General features: G+C 49.1%; 1 protein-coding gene across 1 annotated transcript in view; it reads left to right on the forward strand.

Moving 5' to 3' along the window:
• Positions 1 to 20346, forward strand: part of LAMB4 (laminin subunit beta 4) — a 225831-nt gene that overhangs the window by 32877 nt on the left and 172608 nt on the right. Inside the window, exon 7 of the mRNA XM_075343475.1 lies at positions 19688 to 19902. Coding sequence (XP_075199590.1) covers positions 19688 to 19902 — 215 coding nt within the window. The remainder of the gene's footprint in view (positions 1 to 19687; positions 19903 to 20346) is intronic.

Consider the following 20346-nt stretch of genomic DNA (forward strand, 5'->3'; position numbering starts at 1 on the left):
ATAAACCATGCTAGGTCCCATAACAGAAAGATGCCATGCCTTGGCTTTATCCTCAAAGTCCAACACATAACATAAAGTCCACACACTCTTGGACTTCCTCACACGTGTCACTGACCCTTGTCAGTACTTGGCCTTATCCTCAAAGTCCAACATATAATATACAGTCCACACACTCTTGGACTTCCTCACACGTGTCACTGACCCTTGTCAGTACTTGGCTTTATCCTTAAAGTCCAATCCGGGTTACCTTTCTCTGAAGGCGGCTAGTGTCCTTACCAAGTTCCCCTGGCTCCAGCCAGGCTGTGCACATGGACCTAAAAGCCCCTTCCTTCAGGAGAAGGTCTCTTGAGCAGAGCAAAACACCCTGCTTCTGCTCTCCCCGTCTCCAGCACACACACTGGAAGTCTAGAGTCAGTCTCTATCTAGACTGCCCTAGACACACTCCACCTAGGTTCAGAGACAGGATTGCTTTAACCCCTGGAGCCACACCCACAGGTGGTACAGAGTGTGTAATCAGCATCACACACCCTTCCATGGCTCTGCATGTAATGCAATCCTGTGGAACCACAGGTCCCAGCCAACTTCACATTGCAGAACACCCATGCTTCTGCAAAACATACCGGCCCTTTGTAATACAGCCGGTTGATACGTCACAGTATATAAAGGGCATCGTTTGACATATCATAGCGTGTGACAGCTACGTGCGACGGTGAACGAGCAGAAATACTCACCTTCTCGTTCATCGTTGACACGTTGTTCATTCTCTAAATGTCGGTCAATTACAGGATGCAGGTTGTTCGTCGTCCCTGAGGCACCACACATCGCTCCGTGTGACACTCCGGGGACGAGGAACACAGCTTACCTGCGTCCCGCCGGCAATGCGGAAGGAAGGAGGTGGGCAGGATGTTACGTCCCACTCATCTCCGCCCCTCCGCTTCGATTGGGCGGCCGCTGTGTGACGTCGCGGTGACGCCGAACGTCCCTCCCCCTCCAGGAAGAAGATGTTCGCCACCTACAGCGAGGTCGCTTGGAAGGTAAGTACATGTGACGGGTGTTAACGACTTTGTGCAACACGGGCAACAAATTGGCCGTGACGCACAAACGATGGGGGCGGGTGCGATCACACATGCGATCGCACGATACATCGACACGTGTAAATCAGCCTTTAGGCTATGATAAAGAGAAGATTTCATGAGAGAAAATAGAGGGTTCACTACAAGGTGCAAACCATTAATTAGTATTTTCTGCAAAAGTATTAAAAATTAAAAATGAACATTTTATTTATTGTAACGTTAATGTGGCCAGATATTTTGAGCCTCTTAAATAAGGAGACTTTGTAGAAAAATGGTTGCAATTCCTAAATGTTTCCCCATATATTTTTGTTCAACCCTTTGAATTAAACTTGAAAGTCTCCACTTCAATCTCAGTTGTTTCATGTCAAATCAAAAATAGTGACCCGCAGAGCACAAATCATGAAGATTCAGTCACTGTCCAAATATTTCTGGACCTAGCTGTATATCAGTTATGATATAGACTAGTATTGGTATAGTTACACATAGTATAGCATAATTTGGCTTACTGAGTCTTACAGTGGGGTTGATCGGCTGACAGACACCCCTTAACACTGTCCACAATATACAGTAGGGGGAATAGCTATTTGATCCCTTGCTGATTTTGTAAGTTTGCCCACTGACTAAGACATGAACAGTCTATAATTTTAATGGTAGGTTAATTTTAACAGTGAGAGATAGACTATCCAAAATAAAATCCAGAAAGTCACATTGTATAAATTATATAAATTAATTTACATTTTGTAGAGAGAAATAAGCATTTGATCCCTCTGGCAAACAAGAATTAATACTTTGTGGCAAAACCCTTGTTGGCAAGCACAGCAGTCAGACGTTTTTTGTAGTTGATGATGAGGTTTGCACACATGTCAGGAGAAATTTTGGTCCACTCCTCTTTGCAGATCATCTCTAAAACATTAAGATTTTGAGGGTGTTGCTTGGCAACTCGGAGCCTCAGCTCTCTCCATTTTCTATGACATTAAGGTCTGGAGACTCGCTAGGCCACTCCATGACCTTAATGTGCTTCTTTTTGAGCCACTCCTTTGTTGCCTTGGCTGTATGTTTTGGGTCATTGTCATGCTGGAAAGTGCAGCCACGACCCATTTTTAATGTCCTGGCAGAGGGAAGGGGGTTGTCACTCAGGATTTTACGGTACATGGCTCCATCCTTTGGCCCATTGATGCGGTTAAATAGTCCTGTGCCCTTATCAGAGAAACACCCCCAAAACATAATGTTTTCACCTCCATGCTTGACAGTGGGGATGATGATCTTTGGGTCATAGGCAGCATTTCTCTTCCTCCAAACACGGCAAGTTGAGTTAACACAAAAGATCTCAATTTTAGTGTCATCTGACCACAGCACCTTCTCCCAATCACTCCCAGAATCATCCAGGTGTTCATTGGCAGACTTTAGACTGGCCTGCAGATGTGCCTTCTTGAGCAATGGGACTTTGCGGGCAATGCAGGATTTTAATCCCTTACAGTGTAATGTGTTACCAATGGTTTTCTTGGTGACAGTGGTCACAGCTGCCTTGACATCATTAACACGTTCATCCCATGTAGTTGTAGGCTGATCTCTCTCCTTCCTCATAATCCTGGATACCACATGAGATTTTGCATGGAACCACCAGATCAATGTTGATTGACACTCAATTTGTATTTCTTCCATTTTCTTACTATTGCATCAACAGTTGTCTCCTTCTCACCCAGCGTCTTACTTATGGTTTTGTAGCCATTGGTCTTGTGCAGGTCTATGATCTTGTCCCTGACATCCTTAGAAAGCTTTTTGGTCTTGTCCATGTTAGAGTCTGACTGAATAATTGAGTCTGTGGACAGGAGTCATTTATACAGGAGACAATTTAAGACAGCTATCTTTAATGCAGCTAACGAGTTGATTAGGGGCATCTAGGTGGTCTGAAGCCAGAACTCTTAATGGTTGGTAGAGGATAAAATAATTATTTCTCTCTGCAAAATGCAAATACATTTCTATAATTTATACAATGTGATTTTTTGGATTTTATTTTGGATAGTCTATCTCTCACTGTTAAATTTCACCTACCCTTAAAATTATAGACTGTTCATGTCTTTGTCAGTGGGCACACTTATAAAATCAGCAAGGGATCAAATACCTATTTCCCCCACTGCATATAGTGGACACTGTTAAGGGGAGTCTGTCAGCAGATCAACATTACTAAGTCATTTATATGTGCATGTAGATCATAGAAAGTTGAAAAAAAATATATCTTGATATGTGCGATCCGATGTTCTATTCCAGAGTAATCAATATATTCCTTAATATGTAAATTAGCTGTTAAGATCTTTGGGACGGAATCTGCTTCAGAGCTTATTTTAAGTGAAGGGGGTGTGAAGAGTGTGAGAATTATACTGTAATGACTGACAGTTCTAATCCTACTTACAAGAACTGATCATTGTTTTATTACAGCTGCAGTTGTCCTATCATAGTGCTATCAGTTCTGCTGTTGATTAATAAAATAAAACTTTTTTTGCTTCCATCTTACAGCCAGACATTGTAGGGGGATAGGCAGAACAGCAGAACCTTGTCTCATTACAAACACATCTGCAGCTGTAGTTCTCCTCTAATAGTGCTGACATATCTGCTGTACTGCCTGTCCACCCACACTGGTTATATGAGATGAAAGCTAAAGAAATGATAGTGACTCGCCCACCCCAGGGCTATGGGACACCCGGTGCCGGGCCGGACTAGTCCGGTGGTAGTCAGTGGTGGCTGGGCCTGGCTCCGTGGCCCTGGTGGGTGTCAGTTGAATATGTGGCGGATGACTTTAAGTTTGTATTCGTGACGCCACCTGTGGTATGCGGCTATTAAGCCGCCGCTGCTGTGTGAGGCCACCGGGATGATGTTATAGCAGCAATGGTGGTACTGCTCCCCACAGGTGGAGCAATGCCCGGGGCACAGTTGGTGCTTGTGGAAGTCTATGGTGCTGTGTGACTAACACGGTGCAGGGCCGACAAGCAATGAAAGAAACAGGCACAAACAGTAGTCTCTTTACCTTCTCCTCTTTTACTCGGCAGAAACTTAGTCCAGGGAGACCGTCACAGATGGTAAAGATGGCCCGGCCGGCCTGGAAGTGCCTGGGGTGATCTTTGGCCAGTTGAGTATGAGGCCTACTCCTTAATCTTTCTCTGCTGTTTTAGGACACTGCACTTTAGGTTTGCAATTGCCCTCTTGCTGCTGGGACTTGTTGTTCGTCCCCTTTTCTGTGTGGTAGACTGCGCAGGCCCTCTCTGGTGCTTCTCTGCTGGAGCCCACACCAGACCCTTGGGATGCAGTTGTACCTTCAGATTGCTTCTGGGACAGGGGGCTTACAGCTCTCCTGCCCTCCGGATTCAGCTACCAGGGATGGATTTTATGCCCTGGCAACCACAGACTCCGATGTCCGAGTCTCTGCTGTGCCTCTCTGCTCCCCTTGCTTCACTGGGCCAAGCTATCCAAGCTCTAGGCCCCAGTTTCACAAGGCAGCACTACCCTGCGTCTGCACTCTTTCACTCCTGTCTCCAGACTAACCACTACTTCCTCCCTTCAGCCAGACTTAAGGAATCCTCCCTGAAGTTCCAGGTTCAGAGCTCCCTCTGCTGGCCGGAGGGAGAATTGTGTTGAGTGTTAACTTACTGGCCAATAGATCTCCCAATTACCTCCAGGCTCAGCATTAACCCTTTGGGAGGGCAATGCTGTTGTGGCGACCAGGTCCTGGGGCGCCACACTCCCCCTTAGTTAAATTCAGTACTCCCGGACTGTAGAAACAAACATGACATGTTAGAACATTTCATCCCATTATGGGAGGCGCAATTACTTTAACGTTACAAACTTAAACATTACTATAAGAGTCCAGTGTGGCTCCCTGCCGGGTGTCCATTACACTGCTCCATGGGGGACCCGCCGCGATCAAACCCCCAACGTAGGCTCTGGGCGTGCGTCAGAGCATTGATGACCCCACTCTATGCACGCCGGACGGGTTTTTCTTCAGGGGTGTCGAGCACACTGGTGCTAACTATGAACAATTTAGGTGTTGGCCACCCATAGTCCAGTGGCCCAATTGTCCATTTTCGCAATCAAAGAAAAGAAAAACATTTTGTACACAACATTACAGACATTTTGCATAACTATGTACATTCTAATAAATACTCCTTCTTTTTTCCTTATACAGTTGACTCTCTATACCTTGGAGGGGGTTGTCCCCGAGTGCTGCGCTGGGACCTACGTAGCTCTGGTGTTTGCCCCTGACTACGTGGTGCGTCTTCTATCTCAGCACTACAGGTGGGCCTAACCCCAATAGGTAAGCGTGATGGTTGCCTTTGTGGGCTAAGAGTCGCCAAGGGTATGACAGGTTCACCACTGACAGGGGGTTGATCCTCCTGTTCCACTGCTGGCGTGTCATCTCGTGCTGGCGCGGACGGTTCTTTAGGTGGATCCGGAACCTTTTCTGTTTCTGGCTCGACCAACTGCGGAAACGTCAAAACTGGTACCACTATAGCATTGTTTATTCGGGTCCAAGTTTTGGGGAACTTTCCAAGGATGGTTTGAATCATCTCCCCTTCTTTCTCTTGACTTTGGGGACTTCCTTGTACTCCTTCCATTTCTCTTTGGATTCTGCACCGTTCAGGGCACGCTTTTAGGCGGTCTCGGGAAATTGCTTGATAGGTCTTGCCTTCATCCTTGCTTATGAGGCATACCTTACTATTGTCAAAGTTGGAGGGGATAATGGTGTAGGGCTCGTTTTCCCACTGATCATCCAATTTATGCGTCCTCCGCTTCTTCTTGAGGACTTGTTCTCCAGGTGCTAAGGGAGTTGCTGGGGCTGTTTGATTGTAATGCTGCTCTTGTCTCGTTCTTGCTTGAGACAGGCTCCTCTCTACGCACTCCTGGACCTTACGGTACCGCTGCTGCCGTTCTGTATCCCAATCCTCTATTTCTTGAACCGCCTCAGGCGACACAGTCCCCATCTCAAAGTCTACAGGCAACTTGCCAGGCCTGGCTCGCATCAGGTAAGCGGGGCTGCAGTTGGTCGAATTCACTGGGATATGGTTGTACAGGTCTACCAGATCTGGTAACTTTTCTGGCCATTGGTTCCTTTCCTCCAGCGGTAGGGTCTTCAGCATATCAATAACCACATGGTTCATTTTCTCGCACAGTCCATTGGTTTGGGGGTGGTACGGTGTGGTTCGGATTTTCTTACAACCGTACATGTTACAGAACTCTTGGAACACTTCAGCCTCGAATGCAGGACCCTGATCAGTCAGTACCCTTTCCGGATAGCCGTGAGGTCGACAAAAGGATGCCTGGAACGCTCTAGCTGCTGTCCTGGCTGTCTGGTCCTTCACAGGCACTACTACCAGGAAACGAGAGTAATGGTCCACAATGGTGAGGGCGTACACATAGCCTGACCGGCTTGGTGTTAGCTTCACGTGGTCCAGGGCCACCAACTCCAGGGGCTGCTTCGTGACAATTGGCTGTAGGGGAGACCTTTGGCTGGCATCATCCTTCCGCCTCAGGTTACACGGGCCACAGTCTCGGCACCACTTCTCGATCATCTTTCTCATGTGCACCCAATAGAACCGATCACGGAGTAGGGCCTCCAACTTCTTCCACCCGAAGTGTCCTGCGTTATCATGATACGCTGCTAGGACCATTGGAGCATCCCTCTGCGGAACCACTATCTGCCAGACAAGTTCATTTGTTCGCCAGTTGACATATCTCTTGCAGAGCTTGCCTTGGTAGGTGAACAGTCGTCCCCTCTCCTTCCACAGCTGCTGGGCTTCCTCTGGAGCGTCTGGGCCAAGATGGGTCTCAGCTTGCGCTAGCTTCTCTTTGACCAATCGCACGGCCGGGTCATCATTCTGTGTTTCTTCCCAATTATGGTGGAGTAATGGGTTGACCGAGACCTCGTGCTGGCTTGAGCGCTTCACTCCCACAGCATGCTCACACTGGGAAACACCTTGGTGATGGAAAGCCGGTAACTCTATCTCTTCGAGTTCATCCAGGTCTTCTCCAGACTCGGGTAAGTGAGGCATTCTGGACAGCGCATCAGCATTGTTATTCTTTGTCAGGTTTCCAGGTTTTCCAGTTCTCTTTTGAATGAGCTTGCCCTCAGTTAACATGGAGTTTAAGGTTCTGTTGCCCTACTTCCTGTCCAGCTGCTTAAAAGGCCGCCTCTCAGCCCAGTCCAGTGCCTGAGTATACTGCTTGCTGTGTGCTCCTGCTTTGCTGTTTCTACTTCCTGATTGCCTTGGATTCTCCTGAAACTCTACCGACCGACTCTGGACCATACCCGGTTTTCTTCAAGCTGTGCCCGGACTCCGTCTGCCGTCTTTGATCAGCACTCTGCCCGGTTCGTAACCACTCTGGACAATCATCCCGTACGGACACTCCTGGACTATACCACTTGCCCCTTGTGTACCGGCTGCCGCACATTTAGGCCTTCCGGGGTTGATTGCCGGACAGTCCCTGTACAGGGGTTCGCTCTGGTGGTCTCCCTGGGGGAGTCCGGTGCGTGGCCCCGGGAATCCCCTTCGCTCCGTTTTGTGTGTTGTTTTACTGTGTTTATTCCCGTTGTGTATCTACCGTGGTGACATATTATATAACATCTTGTACCAAGAACTCGTCTCTGTTGTCATTGCCCTAACGCAATCGAAATCCTCAGAACATACAGTAGTATTACATTATACTCAGGCCCTAAGAGGATTTCGCTGGGGCAATGACTGAGACACGAGTAGATCAGCTCTTTTCCATGATCAACTCCTTGCAGCAGGAGATGGAGGCGGTGCAAACTAAACTCAGAGATGTGGAGGCACAGCTGGGCCACGATCACCAGGTACTGGGTCCGGCTATTCAGGATTTGCAAGTCAGAGTGGAGGCTCAGGAAGCCGTCCCCACTACGTCCGTATCAGCTGCCGGTATGCCTAGGTTACCCCCATTCCGTTTCAATGGTGATCGTAGTCAGTTTCGTGGATTTGTGAACCAATGTATACTGTTTTTTGATGTACATGCTGATTATTACCGTTCTGACCGGTCCAAAGTGTTATGTATAATCATGTTATTAACCTCACGAGCACTGGCTTGGGCTAATCCTATGATAGAGAATCGGGACATCCGTTTAAATCACCTGGATGACTTTCTGAACGCAATGGCGCAAATGTTTGATGATCCGAATCGCCGTGCTACCGCTGAATCGGCTCTCCTTTCCTTACGTCAGGGAAAGCGTTCTGTCGTTGAATACGCCACTGAGTTCAAGAGGTTAGTGGTAGACACCGACTGGGGAAACAATGCATTATTGTCTGTATTCAGAAAAGGTTTGTCCGGTACCATCAAGGACGAGTTAGCTCGTTCCGAATCTCCAGGGGATTTTGAACTGTTTCTCCAGCACTGTGTGCGTATTGATACCCGCTTGACGGAGCGTAGACAGGAAAAATGGGCAGCTGTAAACCGTGTAAACAACTTTGCGTTTCCTTCTAGAGAACCCGCTCTCAGGACACCATGGGAGGCCGAGGACGTTCCTATGCAAGTGGACTCTCTGCAAAAGCGAGAGACCAACGAACGTCGCGAACACCGGCTCCGTGAGCGTTTGTGTTTCTATTGCGGTCAATCGGATCATTTCTTGATCGACTGCCCGAAACGTCCGAATCGCCCAAATAAGGTATTGGCAGCCATGGCAGAGTGTGACAACACGGACGCAGAGTCCGATATCTCTGAGGCAAGTGGGCACTTGGATGCGGTATTTCCCTTGACTGTAATGTCAACCTCACCGAAGGACTCAGAAGGGAAATATACCCATTGCTCGCTCCCCATTCAGATCCGGTGGGAGGGGCATCTAATACCTACCTCTGCAATGATAGATTCTGGGGCAGGGGGAAATTTCATGGACTCCTCTTTTGCCAGGAAACACGGTATCCGGACTCAGCAAAGATCCTCACCGGTTACCATGGAGACGGTAGACGGATCTCCGTTAAGCTCTGGACCAGTGGATCGGGAAACAGTACCGCTAGAATGCGTGATGAAGCCAGGTCAGCAGGAGACCCTTGTTTTCATGATAATTTCTTCTCCTCATTTTCCGATTATTTTAGGTATTCCGTGGCTACGGTCTATGAATCCGGTCATCGATTGGGAAACTAAGGAAATAACCTTCCCACCGCAGAGTGGTCCGACCATTAGTCCAACTGTTCCGGTTCCAGTAACACCGAATGCGGAGGGCACTGTACAGGTACCTGTTCTACCCCCGGTTTATGATGACTTTGCTGACATATGCGACAAAAGAAAAGCCGATCGGCTTCCCCCGCATAGACCGTATGATTGCCCCATAGACTTACTTCCAGGGGCGGAGATTCCGTTTGGCCATGTCTACCCGTTGGCGGCACCTGAGCTAGAAGCACTAAAAGAATACATTGATGAGAGCCTAGCCAAGGGATTTATTCGCCCGTCTACCTCACCAGCAGGGGCACCCATCTTTTTCGTGAAAAAGAAAGAGGGGACTCTGAGACCCTGTATTGACTACCGGGAACTGAATAAAATAACCATCCGGAACCGGTATCCGTTACCGTTGATTCCTGAGCTATTGGAGAGGGTCCAACAGGCAAAAATATTCACCAAATTGGATCTCCGTGGGGCATATAATCTACTTCGCATACGTCCCGGAGACGAGTGGAAGACCGCGTTCCGATGTCGGTATGGACATTTTGAGTACCTAGTGATGCCTTTTGGACTTTGTAACGCTCCCGCGGCTTTCCAACATCTAGTTAACGATATTTTTAGGGATATCATGGACCAATTCATGGTGATTTATCTGGACGATATCCTAATCTTTTCTGATTCCTTACAGGAACACCAGGAGCACGTCAAGACCGTACTTACCCGGCTGAGGGAAAATCACCTGTACATTAAACTGGAGAAATGCGAATTCCATTGCTCACAGATACAATTCTTAGGGTATGTCATCTCTCCTCAGGGACTGAACATGGAGTCTGGCAAGATACAAGCAATTCTGGACTGGCCGGAACCGGGTAACGTCAAAGAGGTACAACGCTTTGTCGGTTTTGCCAACTTTTACCGACGTTTTATCCGTAATTTTTCAGAAATCGTTCGTCCCATCACTCTGTTAACCAAGAAAGGACAGAAGTTTGTGTGGTCCGCCCAGGCCCAGGAAGCCTTCCATCGTCTCAAGGTTTGTTTTACCTCAGCGCCTATATTGGTACATCCGAATCCCGCACTTCCCTTTATCGTGGAAGTCGACGCTTCCGACTACGCATTAGGTGCCATCCTTTCTCAAAGGACTGGGGACAAGAGTCTCTTACATCCGTGTGCTTTCTTTTCCCGCCGGTTGTCCCCTGCAGAAAGGAACTATGACATTGCGGACAAGGAATTGTTAGCGATTATTTCCGCTTTCAAGGAATGGAGACACCACTTACAGGGAGCCGCGCAGCAAGTGATAGTACTCACAGATCATCGTAATCTGGAATTTCTTAAGTCTGCCAGGTGCCTGTCTCCACGGCAAGCCCGTTGGAGCCTATTTCTTAACCAATTCAATTTTGTCGTTACATACCGTCCAGGTTCACGTAATGGGAAAGCTGATGCCTTGTCCCGAATCCACGCCGTGGACTCCGTGCCTGGAACCCCGTCTCAGACCGTGTTATCGGATGCCAATTTCGTTGGAGTAATCCAGGACCAGGACTTGTGGAAGGACATCAAGCTGGCCTATGATGGTGACGTATTTCTTGCTGCCCCCCCGAATGATGTAACTCTTGTTCTTCGGAATGGTGTGTGGTTGAGAGAGCGACGCATTTATGTCCCGGAGGCCGTAAGACTTCGGGTTCTCAAGTTGGTCCATGACTCCGTGTTGGCTGGTCATAGGGGGGTACAGAAGACGCAGGAATTTCTGAGCCGTTTTTTCTGGTGGCCTACCTGTCTAAAGGATGTAAAGGACTATGTCCACTCATGCGTGGTTTGTGCCCGGTGCAAGGTCCCTCGTGTGGCTCCTACGGGACTCCTCCAACCGTTACCCGTGCCATCTCGCCCTTGGGGGTCTATCTCCATGGATTTTATTGTGGAGTTGCCAGTCTCAGGCGGGCACAATACCATCTTAGTGGTGGTGGATCGATTGACTAAAGCTGCTCACTTCATTCCGTGTACCGGTCTTCCCTCAGCCGCAGAGACAGTGGATTTGGTTATCCAGAACGTATTCCGATTGCATGGGGTACCAGACGAGATCATCTCTGACCGGGGCGTGCAGTTCACGTCTAGGTTCTGGAAGGGCTTTTGTACGGCACTCCAGATTGATGTCTGTTTGTCTTCTGCATACCATCTAAAGGTACACCCGGTCTTTCATGTGTCTCTCCTCAAACCTGTCTCCCCTAATACGTTTCGTGGTCGTGTTGTGCCTCCTCCTCCGCCTGTGATGGTCGACGGCGAGGAGCAGTTCGTGGTTGAGGACATTATTGACTCCCGGCTCCATCGTCGTCGGCTTCAATATCTGGTACGTTGGCAGGGGTACGCCCCCGAGGACGATTCCTGGGAACCGGTGGGTAACATTCGGGCACCCCGGAAGATCGCTCAGTTTCATCGACGGTTCCCGGACAAGCCGGGCCCTGATCCGTCCTGAGGCCGTCTCTGGGGGGGGGAGTAATGTCAGGTTTCCAGGTTTTCCAGTTCTCTTTTGAATGAGCTTGCCCTCAGTTAACATGGAGTTTAAGGTTCTGTTGCCCTACTTCCTGTCCAGCTGCTTAAAAGGCCGCCTCTCAGCCCAGTCCAGTGCCTGAGTATACTGCTTGCTGTGTGCTCCTGCTTTGCTGTTTCTACTTCCTGATTGCCTTGGATTCTCCTGAAACTCTACCGACCGACTCTGGACCATACCCGGTTTTCTTCAAGCTGTGCCCGGACTCCGTCTGCCGTCTTTGATCAGCACTCTGCCCGGTTCGTAACCACTCTGGACAATCATCCCGTACGGACACTCCTGGACTATACCACTTGCCCCTTGTGTACCGGCTGCCGCACATTTAGGCCTTCCGGGGTTGATTGCCGGACAGTCCCTGTACAGGGGTTCGCTCTGGTGGTCTCCCTGGGGGAGTCCGGTGCGTGGCCCCGGGAATCCCCTTCGCTCCGTTTTGTGTGTTGTTTTACTGTGTTTATTCCCGTTGTGTATCTACCGTGGTGACATATTATATAACATCTTGTACCAAGAACTCGTCTCTGTTGTCATTGCCCTAACGCAATCGAAATCCTCAGAACATACAGTAGTATTACATTCTTCTTGCCAGCCCGATACTTGATGGTAAAGTCAAAGTTAGACAGCCGGGCCATCCATCGCTGTTCCATCGCACCTAACTTGGCTGTTGCCAGGTGTGTCAACGGATTGTTGTCCGTGAAGATGGTGAACTTGGCCGATGCCAGATAGTGCTTGAAGCGTTCAGTCACTGCCCAAACAATAGCGAGGAACTCCAGCTTGAAGGAACTGTAGTTTTCTGGATTCCTTTCTGTGGGCCGAAGCTTCCTACTGGCGTACGCTATCACCCTCTCTCTGCCTCCCTGTACCTGGGACAGAACTGCTCCCAGTCCCACGTTGCTGGCGTCTGTATACAGTATAAACGGTTGGCTGTAGTCAGGGTAGGCCAGAATTTCTTCTCCCGTGAGAGCCCCTTTCAGCCGGACAAAGGATGTTTCCAGTTGGCTGCTCCATTCAAATGGAGGGCTCTGCTTCTTAGCCTGCTTTGGCTGGCCCACCAGGAGATCTTGAAGGGGCGCTGCTATCTTGGTGAAACCATCAATGAACCTTCGGTAGTAGCCCACCAGTCCAAGGAACTGCCGCACCTCCTTCACTGTGGTGGGTCTTGGCCAGTCCTTGATTACAGTGACTTTCTCCGGATCAGGTGCCACACCTTCTGCGCTGACCACATGACCCAGGTACTGTACCTTTGGCTTCAAGAGGTGACATTTGGACGGCTTGATCTTCAGGCCATATTTCGACAAGGACTCAAACACTTCTGCTAAGTGCTTCAGGTGGTCCTCATAAGTCTTGGAGTAGACTATGACGTCATCCAGGTACAACAGCACGGTTTCAAAGTTGTGGTGGCCCAAGCAGCACTCCATCAACCTTTGGAATGTCCCTGGGGCGTTGCAGAGCCCGAATGGCATACAATTGAACTCACAGAGGCCCATTGGTGTCGTGAATGCAGTCTTCTCCTTGTCCGCCTCTGCCACGGGAACCTGCCAATACCCACTGGTGAGATCCAAGGTGGAGAAATAGTTAGCTGACTTTAAGGCTGTTAGTGACTCCTCTATTCTGGGCAGTGGATAAGCATCTTTATGTGTAATGCGGTTAATTTGCCTGTAATCTACACACATTCTCATCGTACCATCTTTTTTCTTTACGAGCACTAGTGGAGCTGCCCAGGGGCTACAACTATCTCTGATAACCCCAGCCTCCTTCATTTCCCGTAACATTTCCTTGGCACACTGATACTGTGCGGGGGGTACAGGGCGGTATCTCTCTTTAATGGGATGATGATCACCCGTGGGGATTTGATGTTTAACCCCTTTCACCTGCCCAAAATCTAGGGGGTGTTTGCTGAAGACCCGCTCGTACTCCTGTACCACCCGGTAAACCCCATGCTTTTGGTGCGAGGGGGTGGAGTCGGTGCCTACATGTAATTTTTGGCACCAGTCTTCCGGCTGCCCCTTGGAGCCATTGTCTTCCGCCTGGTCGGACGGGATCAAGGGTTCCACTGCTTTAATGGTATTGTTGCTGACAGTGTACAATTTTGCTACAGTGGCGTACCGGGGAAATTTGGCCTCCTCCTCCCCACAATTCAAGACACGGACGGGCACTCTCCCCTTGCGGACGTCCGCTACCCCTCTGGCTATCAGGACTCCAGGCCTACTGTCTGAATACACCGGTTCTACCAAGGCATGGTAATCCTGACCCTTGAGGCCTATTGCTGCCCGACACCATATCAACATTTCACTTCTTGGGGGTATTACAATGGGGAGGGGGTCACTTACCCTCACACTGCCAATTTCTCCTCCGGCCAGCTCTACCTGCTGCCTCCTCATCAGGGCTCTGATTTCCCTCTGTAGGGCACGCTGCTGCCCGGAGCTGGCAGTTTCAGACGCCTGTTGCAACAAAATTATCACTTCGGCAATACAATTTTCTATCACATTTGTACCAATGGTTAGCAGTGGGTCAGATTCTTTGCGATCAATATCTACAATTATCATCCCCTGACATGGCAATTCCACCCGCCCCACTTTAATGGTTACTTCTTTGTACCCAATTTGAGGTAAGGGCTGACCATTACTGGCCACAATTGTTAAATCATCATCTGGGCCATGGTCAATGTCTGAATCCGCCCAATATCTTTTGTACAGTTTGTGGGGGATGGTTGTTACCTGGGACCCCGTATCCAGGAGGGCATTCAAAGGGATCCCATCCAGCACAATGGGAAGGACCGGTCGTCCTCCCACATACTTGCTGCGGCTGGGGTTTGAGCCGGGCTTCCTTACACCTGGGGGTTGGCTCCTGGCCCCAGGCTCAGCCCATTTAAAGGACAGCGTCGTGCAATGTGGCCCACCTGGTTGCAGTGGCGGCAGATCGGTTGTCCTGTTGAATCATACCGGTCTGTGTCTCTGCCTCGGGTCGGCGGAATCCTCCTCTGTCGCATCCATGGGACGTCCTCTGGGCTGGAGGCCAACTCGATTTTTGCAGGCGAGGGGGTCATTTGTAGAGACTGCACGGTCTTGGCAAGGGCAGCCACAGTCTTGGTCAGCTCCTGGAACTGCTGTCTGAGCTCTGCAGTGGGGTCCTTATCCAGGGACTGCGCCTCAGCCCCTGCAGTGGCTCGTGTTGCAGGCACCACCCCGGGGTACGTGATAGCAAGAGGCCGGAGGGGTACTGGGTCATTCGGTGTAGATTCTCTCAGTACCCTGATGGCCTGGTCCTTAAACTTGGCAAAGTCCAGAGCAGGGTTCTGCAGGACCAGGATACGCAGCTGGGTCCTGTGGGCATCTGACAGGAGCCCCTCTATGAACTGCTCAGTTAGGAGTTTGTCTTCTTCACGTACACTCTCTGGATCCACCTGTTTAACTGCTTTCAGGGCCTCCTGCAAGTTTAAGGCATAGTCCCTTATGCTGTCTGTGGCCCGCTGCTTGCACCCAAAGAATCTCATCTTTATCTCTGCTGCGGTGCGGGTGTCAAAAGTACTCTTTAGCTTGGCCAGTATCTGGGCTGCTGTCCCTTTATCTGTATCAGGCCAGGACTTCGCTTCACGCTGGGCTGCGCCGGCTAGCTGTCCCATTACTATGCCCACCTTCTGGCTCTCAGTCAGCGGATACACCCGGAATAAGCTGTGCAGGCTTTCTCTGAAGTCACTCAAGGTATGGGACTCCCCGGAGTACTGCGGCAGCCATTCTGCTCCCGGTATGTACGGCATGGTGATCGGCATTACCGGCGCTACAGTGGGGGCCGGGGCGACGGCGACTGGGACTGCTTCGGCCGGTGCTGCGGCGCCTTGGGCGATGGCAGCCACCTGCTCTCCCTCTGAGTCGGACATCTTCCTCCCCCTTAGTGAACCTTACCAGGCTCCGTTCACTTTTCAAATTTCCTTCTGGGTCGCGCGGGGTTAACAGCGCTCTGCTCTGATGGCGCGCTCCCTTCGCGCTCTTTTTCAGGCACGCCCCCCTTCTTCCTGCGCTCGGCGAGGCTAATGGCGGCGGCGGTTTACAGACAGTACACAGTCTTTTAAGCACAATTCCTGCAGGCGCACAGTACCCGGTGTGACCGGGCACGAAATCCTGTTCGTGACGCCAAAAGTTGACTCGCCCACCCCAGGGCTATGGGACACCCGGTGCCGGGCCGGACTAGTCCGGTGGTAGTCAGTGGTGGCTGGGCCCGGCTCCGTGGCCCTGGTGGGTGTCAGTTGAATATGTGGCGGATGACTTTAAGTTTGTATTCGTGACGCCACCTGTGGTATGCGGCTATTAAGCCGCCGCTGCTGTGTGAGGCCACCGGGATGATGTTATAGCAGCAATGGTGGTACTGCTCCCCACAGGTGGAGCAATGCCCGGGGCACAGTTGGTGCTTGTGGAAGTCTATGGTGCTGTGTGACTAACACGGTGCAGGGCCGACAAGCAATGAAAGAAACAGGCACAAACAGTAGTCTCTTTACCTTCTCCTCTTTTACTCGGCAGAAACTTAGTCCAGGGAGACCGTCACAGATGGTAAAGATGGCCCGGCCGGCCTGGAAGTGCCTGGGGTGATCTTTGGCCAGTTGAGTATGAGGCCTACTCCTTAATCTTTCTCTGCTGTTTTAGGACACTGCACTTTAGGTTTGCAATTGCCCTCTTGCTGCTGGGACTTGTTGTTCGTCCCCTTTTCTGTGTGGTAGACTGCGCAGGCCCTCTCTGGTGCTTCTCTGCTGGAGCCCACACCAGACCCTTGGGATGCAGTTGTACCTTCAGATTGCTTCTGGGACAGGGGGCTTACAGCTCTCCTGCCCTCCGGATTCAGCTACCAGGGATGGATTTTATGCCCTGGCAACCACAGACTCCGATGTCCGAGTCTCTGCTGTGCCTCTCTGCTCCCCTTGCTTCACTGGGCCAAGCTATCCAAGCTCTAGGCCCCAGTTTCACAAGGCAGCACTACCCTGCGTCTGCACTCTTTCACTCCTGTCTCCAGACTAACCACTACTTCCTCCCTTCAGCCAGACTTAAGGAATCCTCCCTGAAGTTCCAGGTTCAGAGCTCCCTCTGCTGGCCGGAGGGAGAATTGTGTTGAGTGTTAACTTACTGGCCAATAGATCTCCCAATTACCTCCAGGCTCAGCATTAACCCTTTGGGAGGGCAATGCTGTTGTGGCGACCAGGTCCTGGGGCGCCACAATAGTTGTAGTCAGGCACAGCTCTGTAACTGAAGGGACAAAGAAGAGGAGAGTTGCAGCTGTAAAAGTGTTTGCAATGACAGAGAGCTTTGCTCTGCTGTACTGTGTTAGTTGTAATCAAACACAGCCCTGCAGTGAGATCAGGATAGGAAAGTGTTGGTCATTACATGTCTCACACTGGCAATGTCCCCTTTCATTTAAAATAAGCTATGGAGACAAATTCTCAGGTAGATCTGTTTTGGTAGATTGTATTTACATATTATACATATTGTTATACATATACTTATTATGCATATTATACGAGGGGCTGCTGATAAGTCTTTGGCTTTCTTATCTTTTTTTGTTTCCATGGTAACAAATTCTTACATCACTTTAAAGCCTTATGTGTCTAATATGTTTTCAAAATGTTGAGTTTGTTGCCTATGGCAACAGTGTTCTTCGCACACGGGAAAACAAAATGGAAGAGTCTAATGTGATTTTCACAGCAACTGAGAGCAGAGGAGTGATAAAATTCTTGTTTCTACAAGGAAAGTCCGCAAAAGATATTTATGGTGATATGTCACAGACATTGGGGAATCAATACCCTTCATATTCCACAGTTAAGAACTGGGTTTCCAAATTTAAAACGGGCCACTTCAGCACCAATGATGAGGAACGTCCTGGACGTCCGAGAGTGATTATTGTTCTGGAAATCGTCGATGCTGTGCACAACCTCGTACTGGAAAATCGCCGAATTTCAGCTAAAGCAACAGCAGACAGCATGGGGATTTCCCGTGAACGTGTTTGTGTCATTATCCATGAACATTTAGACACGAGGAAGCTGTCTGCAAAATGGGTCCCCAAATGTTTCACAACAGATCAGAGAAGCATGTGAGTGAAAACTTCTCAGTCCATTTGTCAGCGTTTCCGGACTGATAACTTTCTGGATCAACTGACCACTATGGATGAGACCTGGATTTATTTGTATGACCATGAAAACAAGGAGCAGTCAACAGTGCAGGCACAGTCGTTCTCCTTGTCTAATGAAGTTCAGGGTGCAAAAATCAGCCACTAAGGTGATGGTGTTTGTGTTCTGGGATAAAGAGGGTGTGCTGGTAGTGGACTACCTTCAAAAAGGTTCCACCATCAATGCAAGGTATTACATTGAACTTTTGGACCAATTGATGGCCTCTCTGAAGGCCAAAAGGAGCAGCAAGGTGTCCAAAGGAATTTTGGTCCTGCACGGCAACGCCTCCGCTCACACTGTACAAGCGACCATGGCAAAACTGGCAGAGCAGGGCTTCCAGCTGGTTGACCACCCACCTTATTCACCAGATCTAGCTCCCTCAGACTGTCATCTGTTTCCAAACCTGAAGAAACACCTCAAGGGTACCAAATTTCACACCATTTCTGATGCCATTGCTGCTACGGATGCCTAGTTTGAGGCATAACCAAAATCCTTCTTTTTGCTATGGTTACAGAACTTGGAATACCGATGTAAGAAGTGTGTTAACATCAGTGGAGAGTATGTGGAATAAATGTAAAGTTTCATCATCCTATCTCATTTTTTTCTGGGTAAAGCCAAAGATTTATCAGCAGCCTCGCGTACATATTAAGAAAAATGTAAATTTCTCTGAAATAAGACATTGGATCACAAATATCTAGGTATTAATTTATTCAACTTTCCATGACCTACTGCACAATCCCATACAGATGACTTAGAAGGGTTGATGACACTGACAGATTCCCTTTAAACAACATTTTTGGAGCACTTGGGCATTTTATGCCAATTATTACATGGACTCTGTATGGCACAATTTCTTAATGAAGGTGTATTAATGTCTGTAATGTAGACTAGCAACAGCTGTTAGTACAGTCCGAATCACACATATTGTAATGATATACGAATATACTCTTAAAGGGGTGGTTCACCCATATTTTTTATTGTCTAGATTGATATTATATTGAGAAACAATGTTTCTCTCAAATACCTTGTGTTGTCAATAGTGCCTGTGAGAGGCGCTATTGCAGACCGCTGTTCCCAGTCCAGTGACGTACCCGTCAAATGCTGCCACGTCACATCCGTGCAGCCGGCTACAGTCTTCCAGACTCTGAGCTGTGAGCGGTGTTTCACTGCTGTCACAGCCCATTTGCTCTCCCCTCCTCCTCCCTCCTAGCACGGCACGTCTCCTGCTCCCCCCTCCCTCCTCCCTCCTAGCACAGCACGGCGCGTCTCCTGCTCCCCCCTCCCTCCTCCCTCCTAGCACAGCATGGCGCGTCTCCTGCTCCCCCCTCCCTCCTCCCTCCTAGCACAGCATGGCGCGTCTCCTGCTCCCCCCTCCCTCCTCCCTCCTAGCACAGCACGGCGCGTCTCCTGCTCCCCCTCCCTCCTCCCTCCTCCCTCCTCGCAGAACGCTGCAAGCAAGAGACGTGCTGTGAGGGAGGAGGGAGGAGGAGCAGGGAGCAGATGGGCTCAGAATGCAGCCGGCTGCACGGATGTGACGAGGCAGCATTGGACGGGTACGTCACTGGACGGGGAACAGCGGTCTGCAATAGCGTCTCTCACAGGCACTATTGACAACACAAGGTATTTGAGAGAAACATTGTTTCTCAACATAATATCGATCTAGACAATAAAAAATATGGGTGAACCACCCCTTTAAGGAATATCTCAATTTATATCTTCTGCATTATGATTAGAATTCTTGCGTTTTTCATGTTGACATTACTTGTTATTCTTTTTTTTAAGATATAATTACCATAACAAATTTAAGAATTAATTTTACAAAGCTTCACACCTTTGGAGATACATTAGGCAATGGATGGCAAACTGAACAGCAGGAAAAATATTACTATGCTATTTATGAAATGATTGTAAGAGGAAACTGCTTTTGCAATGGTCATGCCAGTCAATGCCTCCCAATGGACTCCATGAGAGGAGATGTTTTCAATGAACCTGGAATGGTAAGCGTGGCTTCACCTCTGTGCGTGTGATCTGTCATCATATTACAAATATACAGTCTTATGTTGACAACAAAGTATGCAATAAAATGTTCTTAAAAATAATCTGTCACTAGATTTTTGTCGCAGTATACTGTGGAGACAGATTCCCAGATTCCAGCAAAGTACTATATTATTTATTAGACATCTTGATGTAGTTTTCTACTAGTACACCTGCTGCCATGTAGTCCTCAACATTCATGAGCTCTGTATAACCCCCCCTCCACCACTGATTGGCAGCTTTCTGCCTATTTACATTGTGCACAGAAAGCTGTGGTGTGAGTGGTTTTTTTTTGCTGATCTCAGCCTTGAGAGAACTGGTTAATTTTCAGCAGGTAAAAGAGTGATTTTATAAAAACTGCAGCAAGCAGTCCAGTAAGTGACACATCACCAAAATCAGGGTTTCTG

The sequence above is a fragment of the Anomaloglossus baeobatrachus genome, chromosome 4, assembly GCF_048569485.1.
Source record: "Anomaloglossus baeobatrachus isolate aAnoBae1 chromosome 4, aAnoBae1.hap1, whole genome shotgun sequence".
In the NCBI taxonomy this organism is placed as follows: Eukaryota; Metazoa; Chordata; class Amphibia; order Anura; family Aromobatidae; genus Anomaloglossus; species Anomaloglossus baeobatrachus.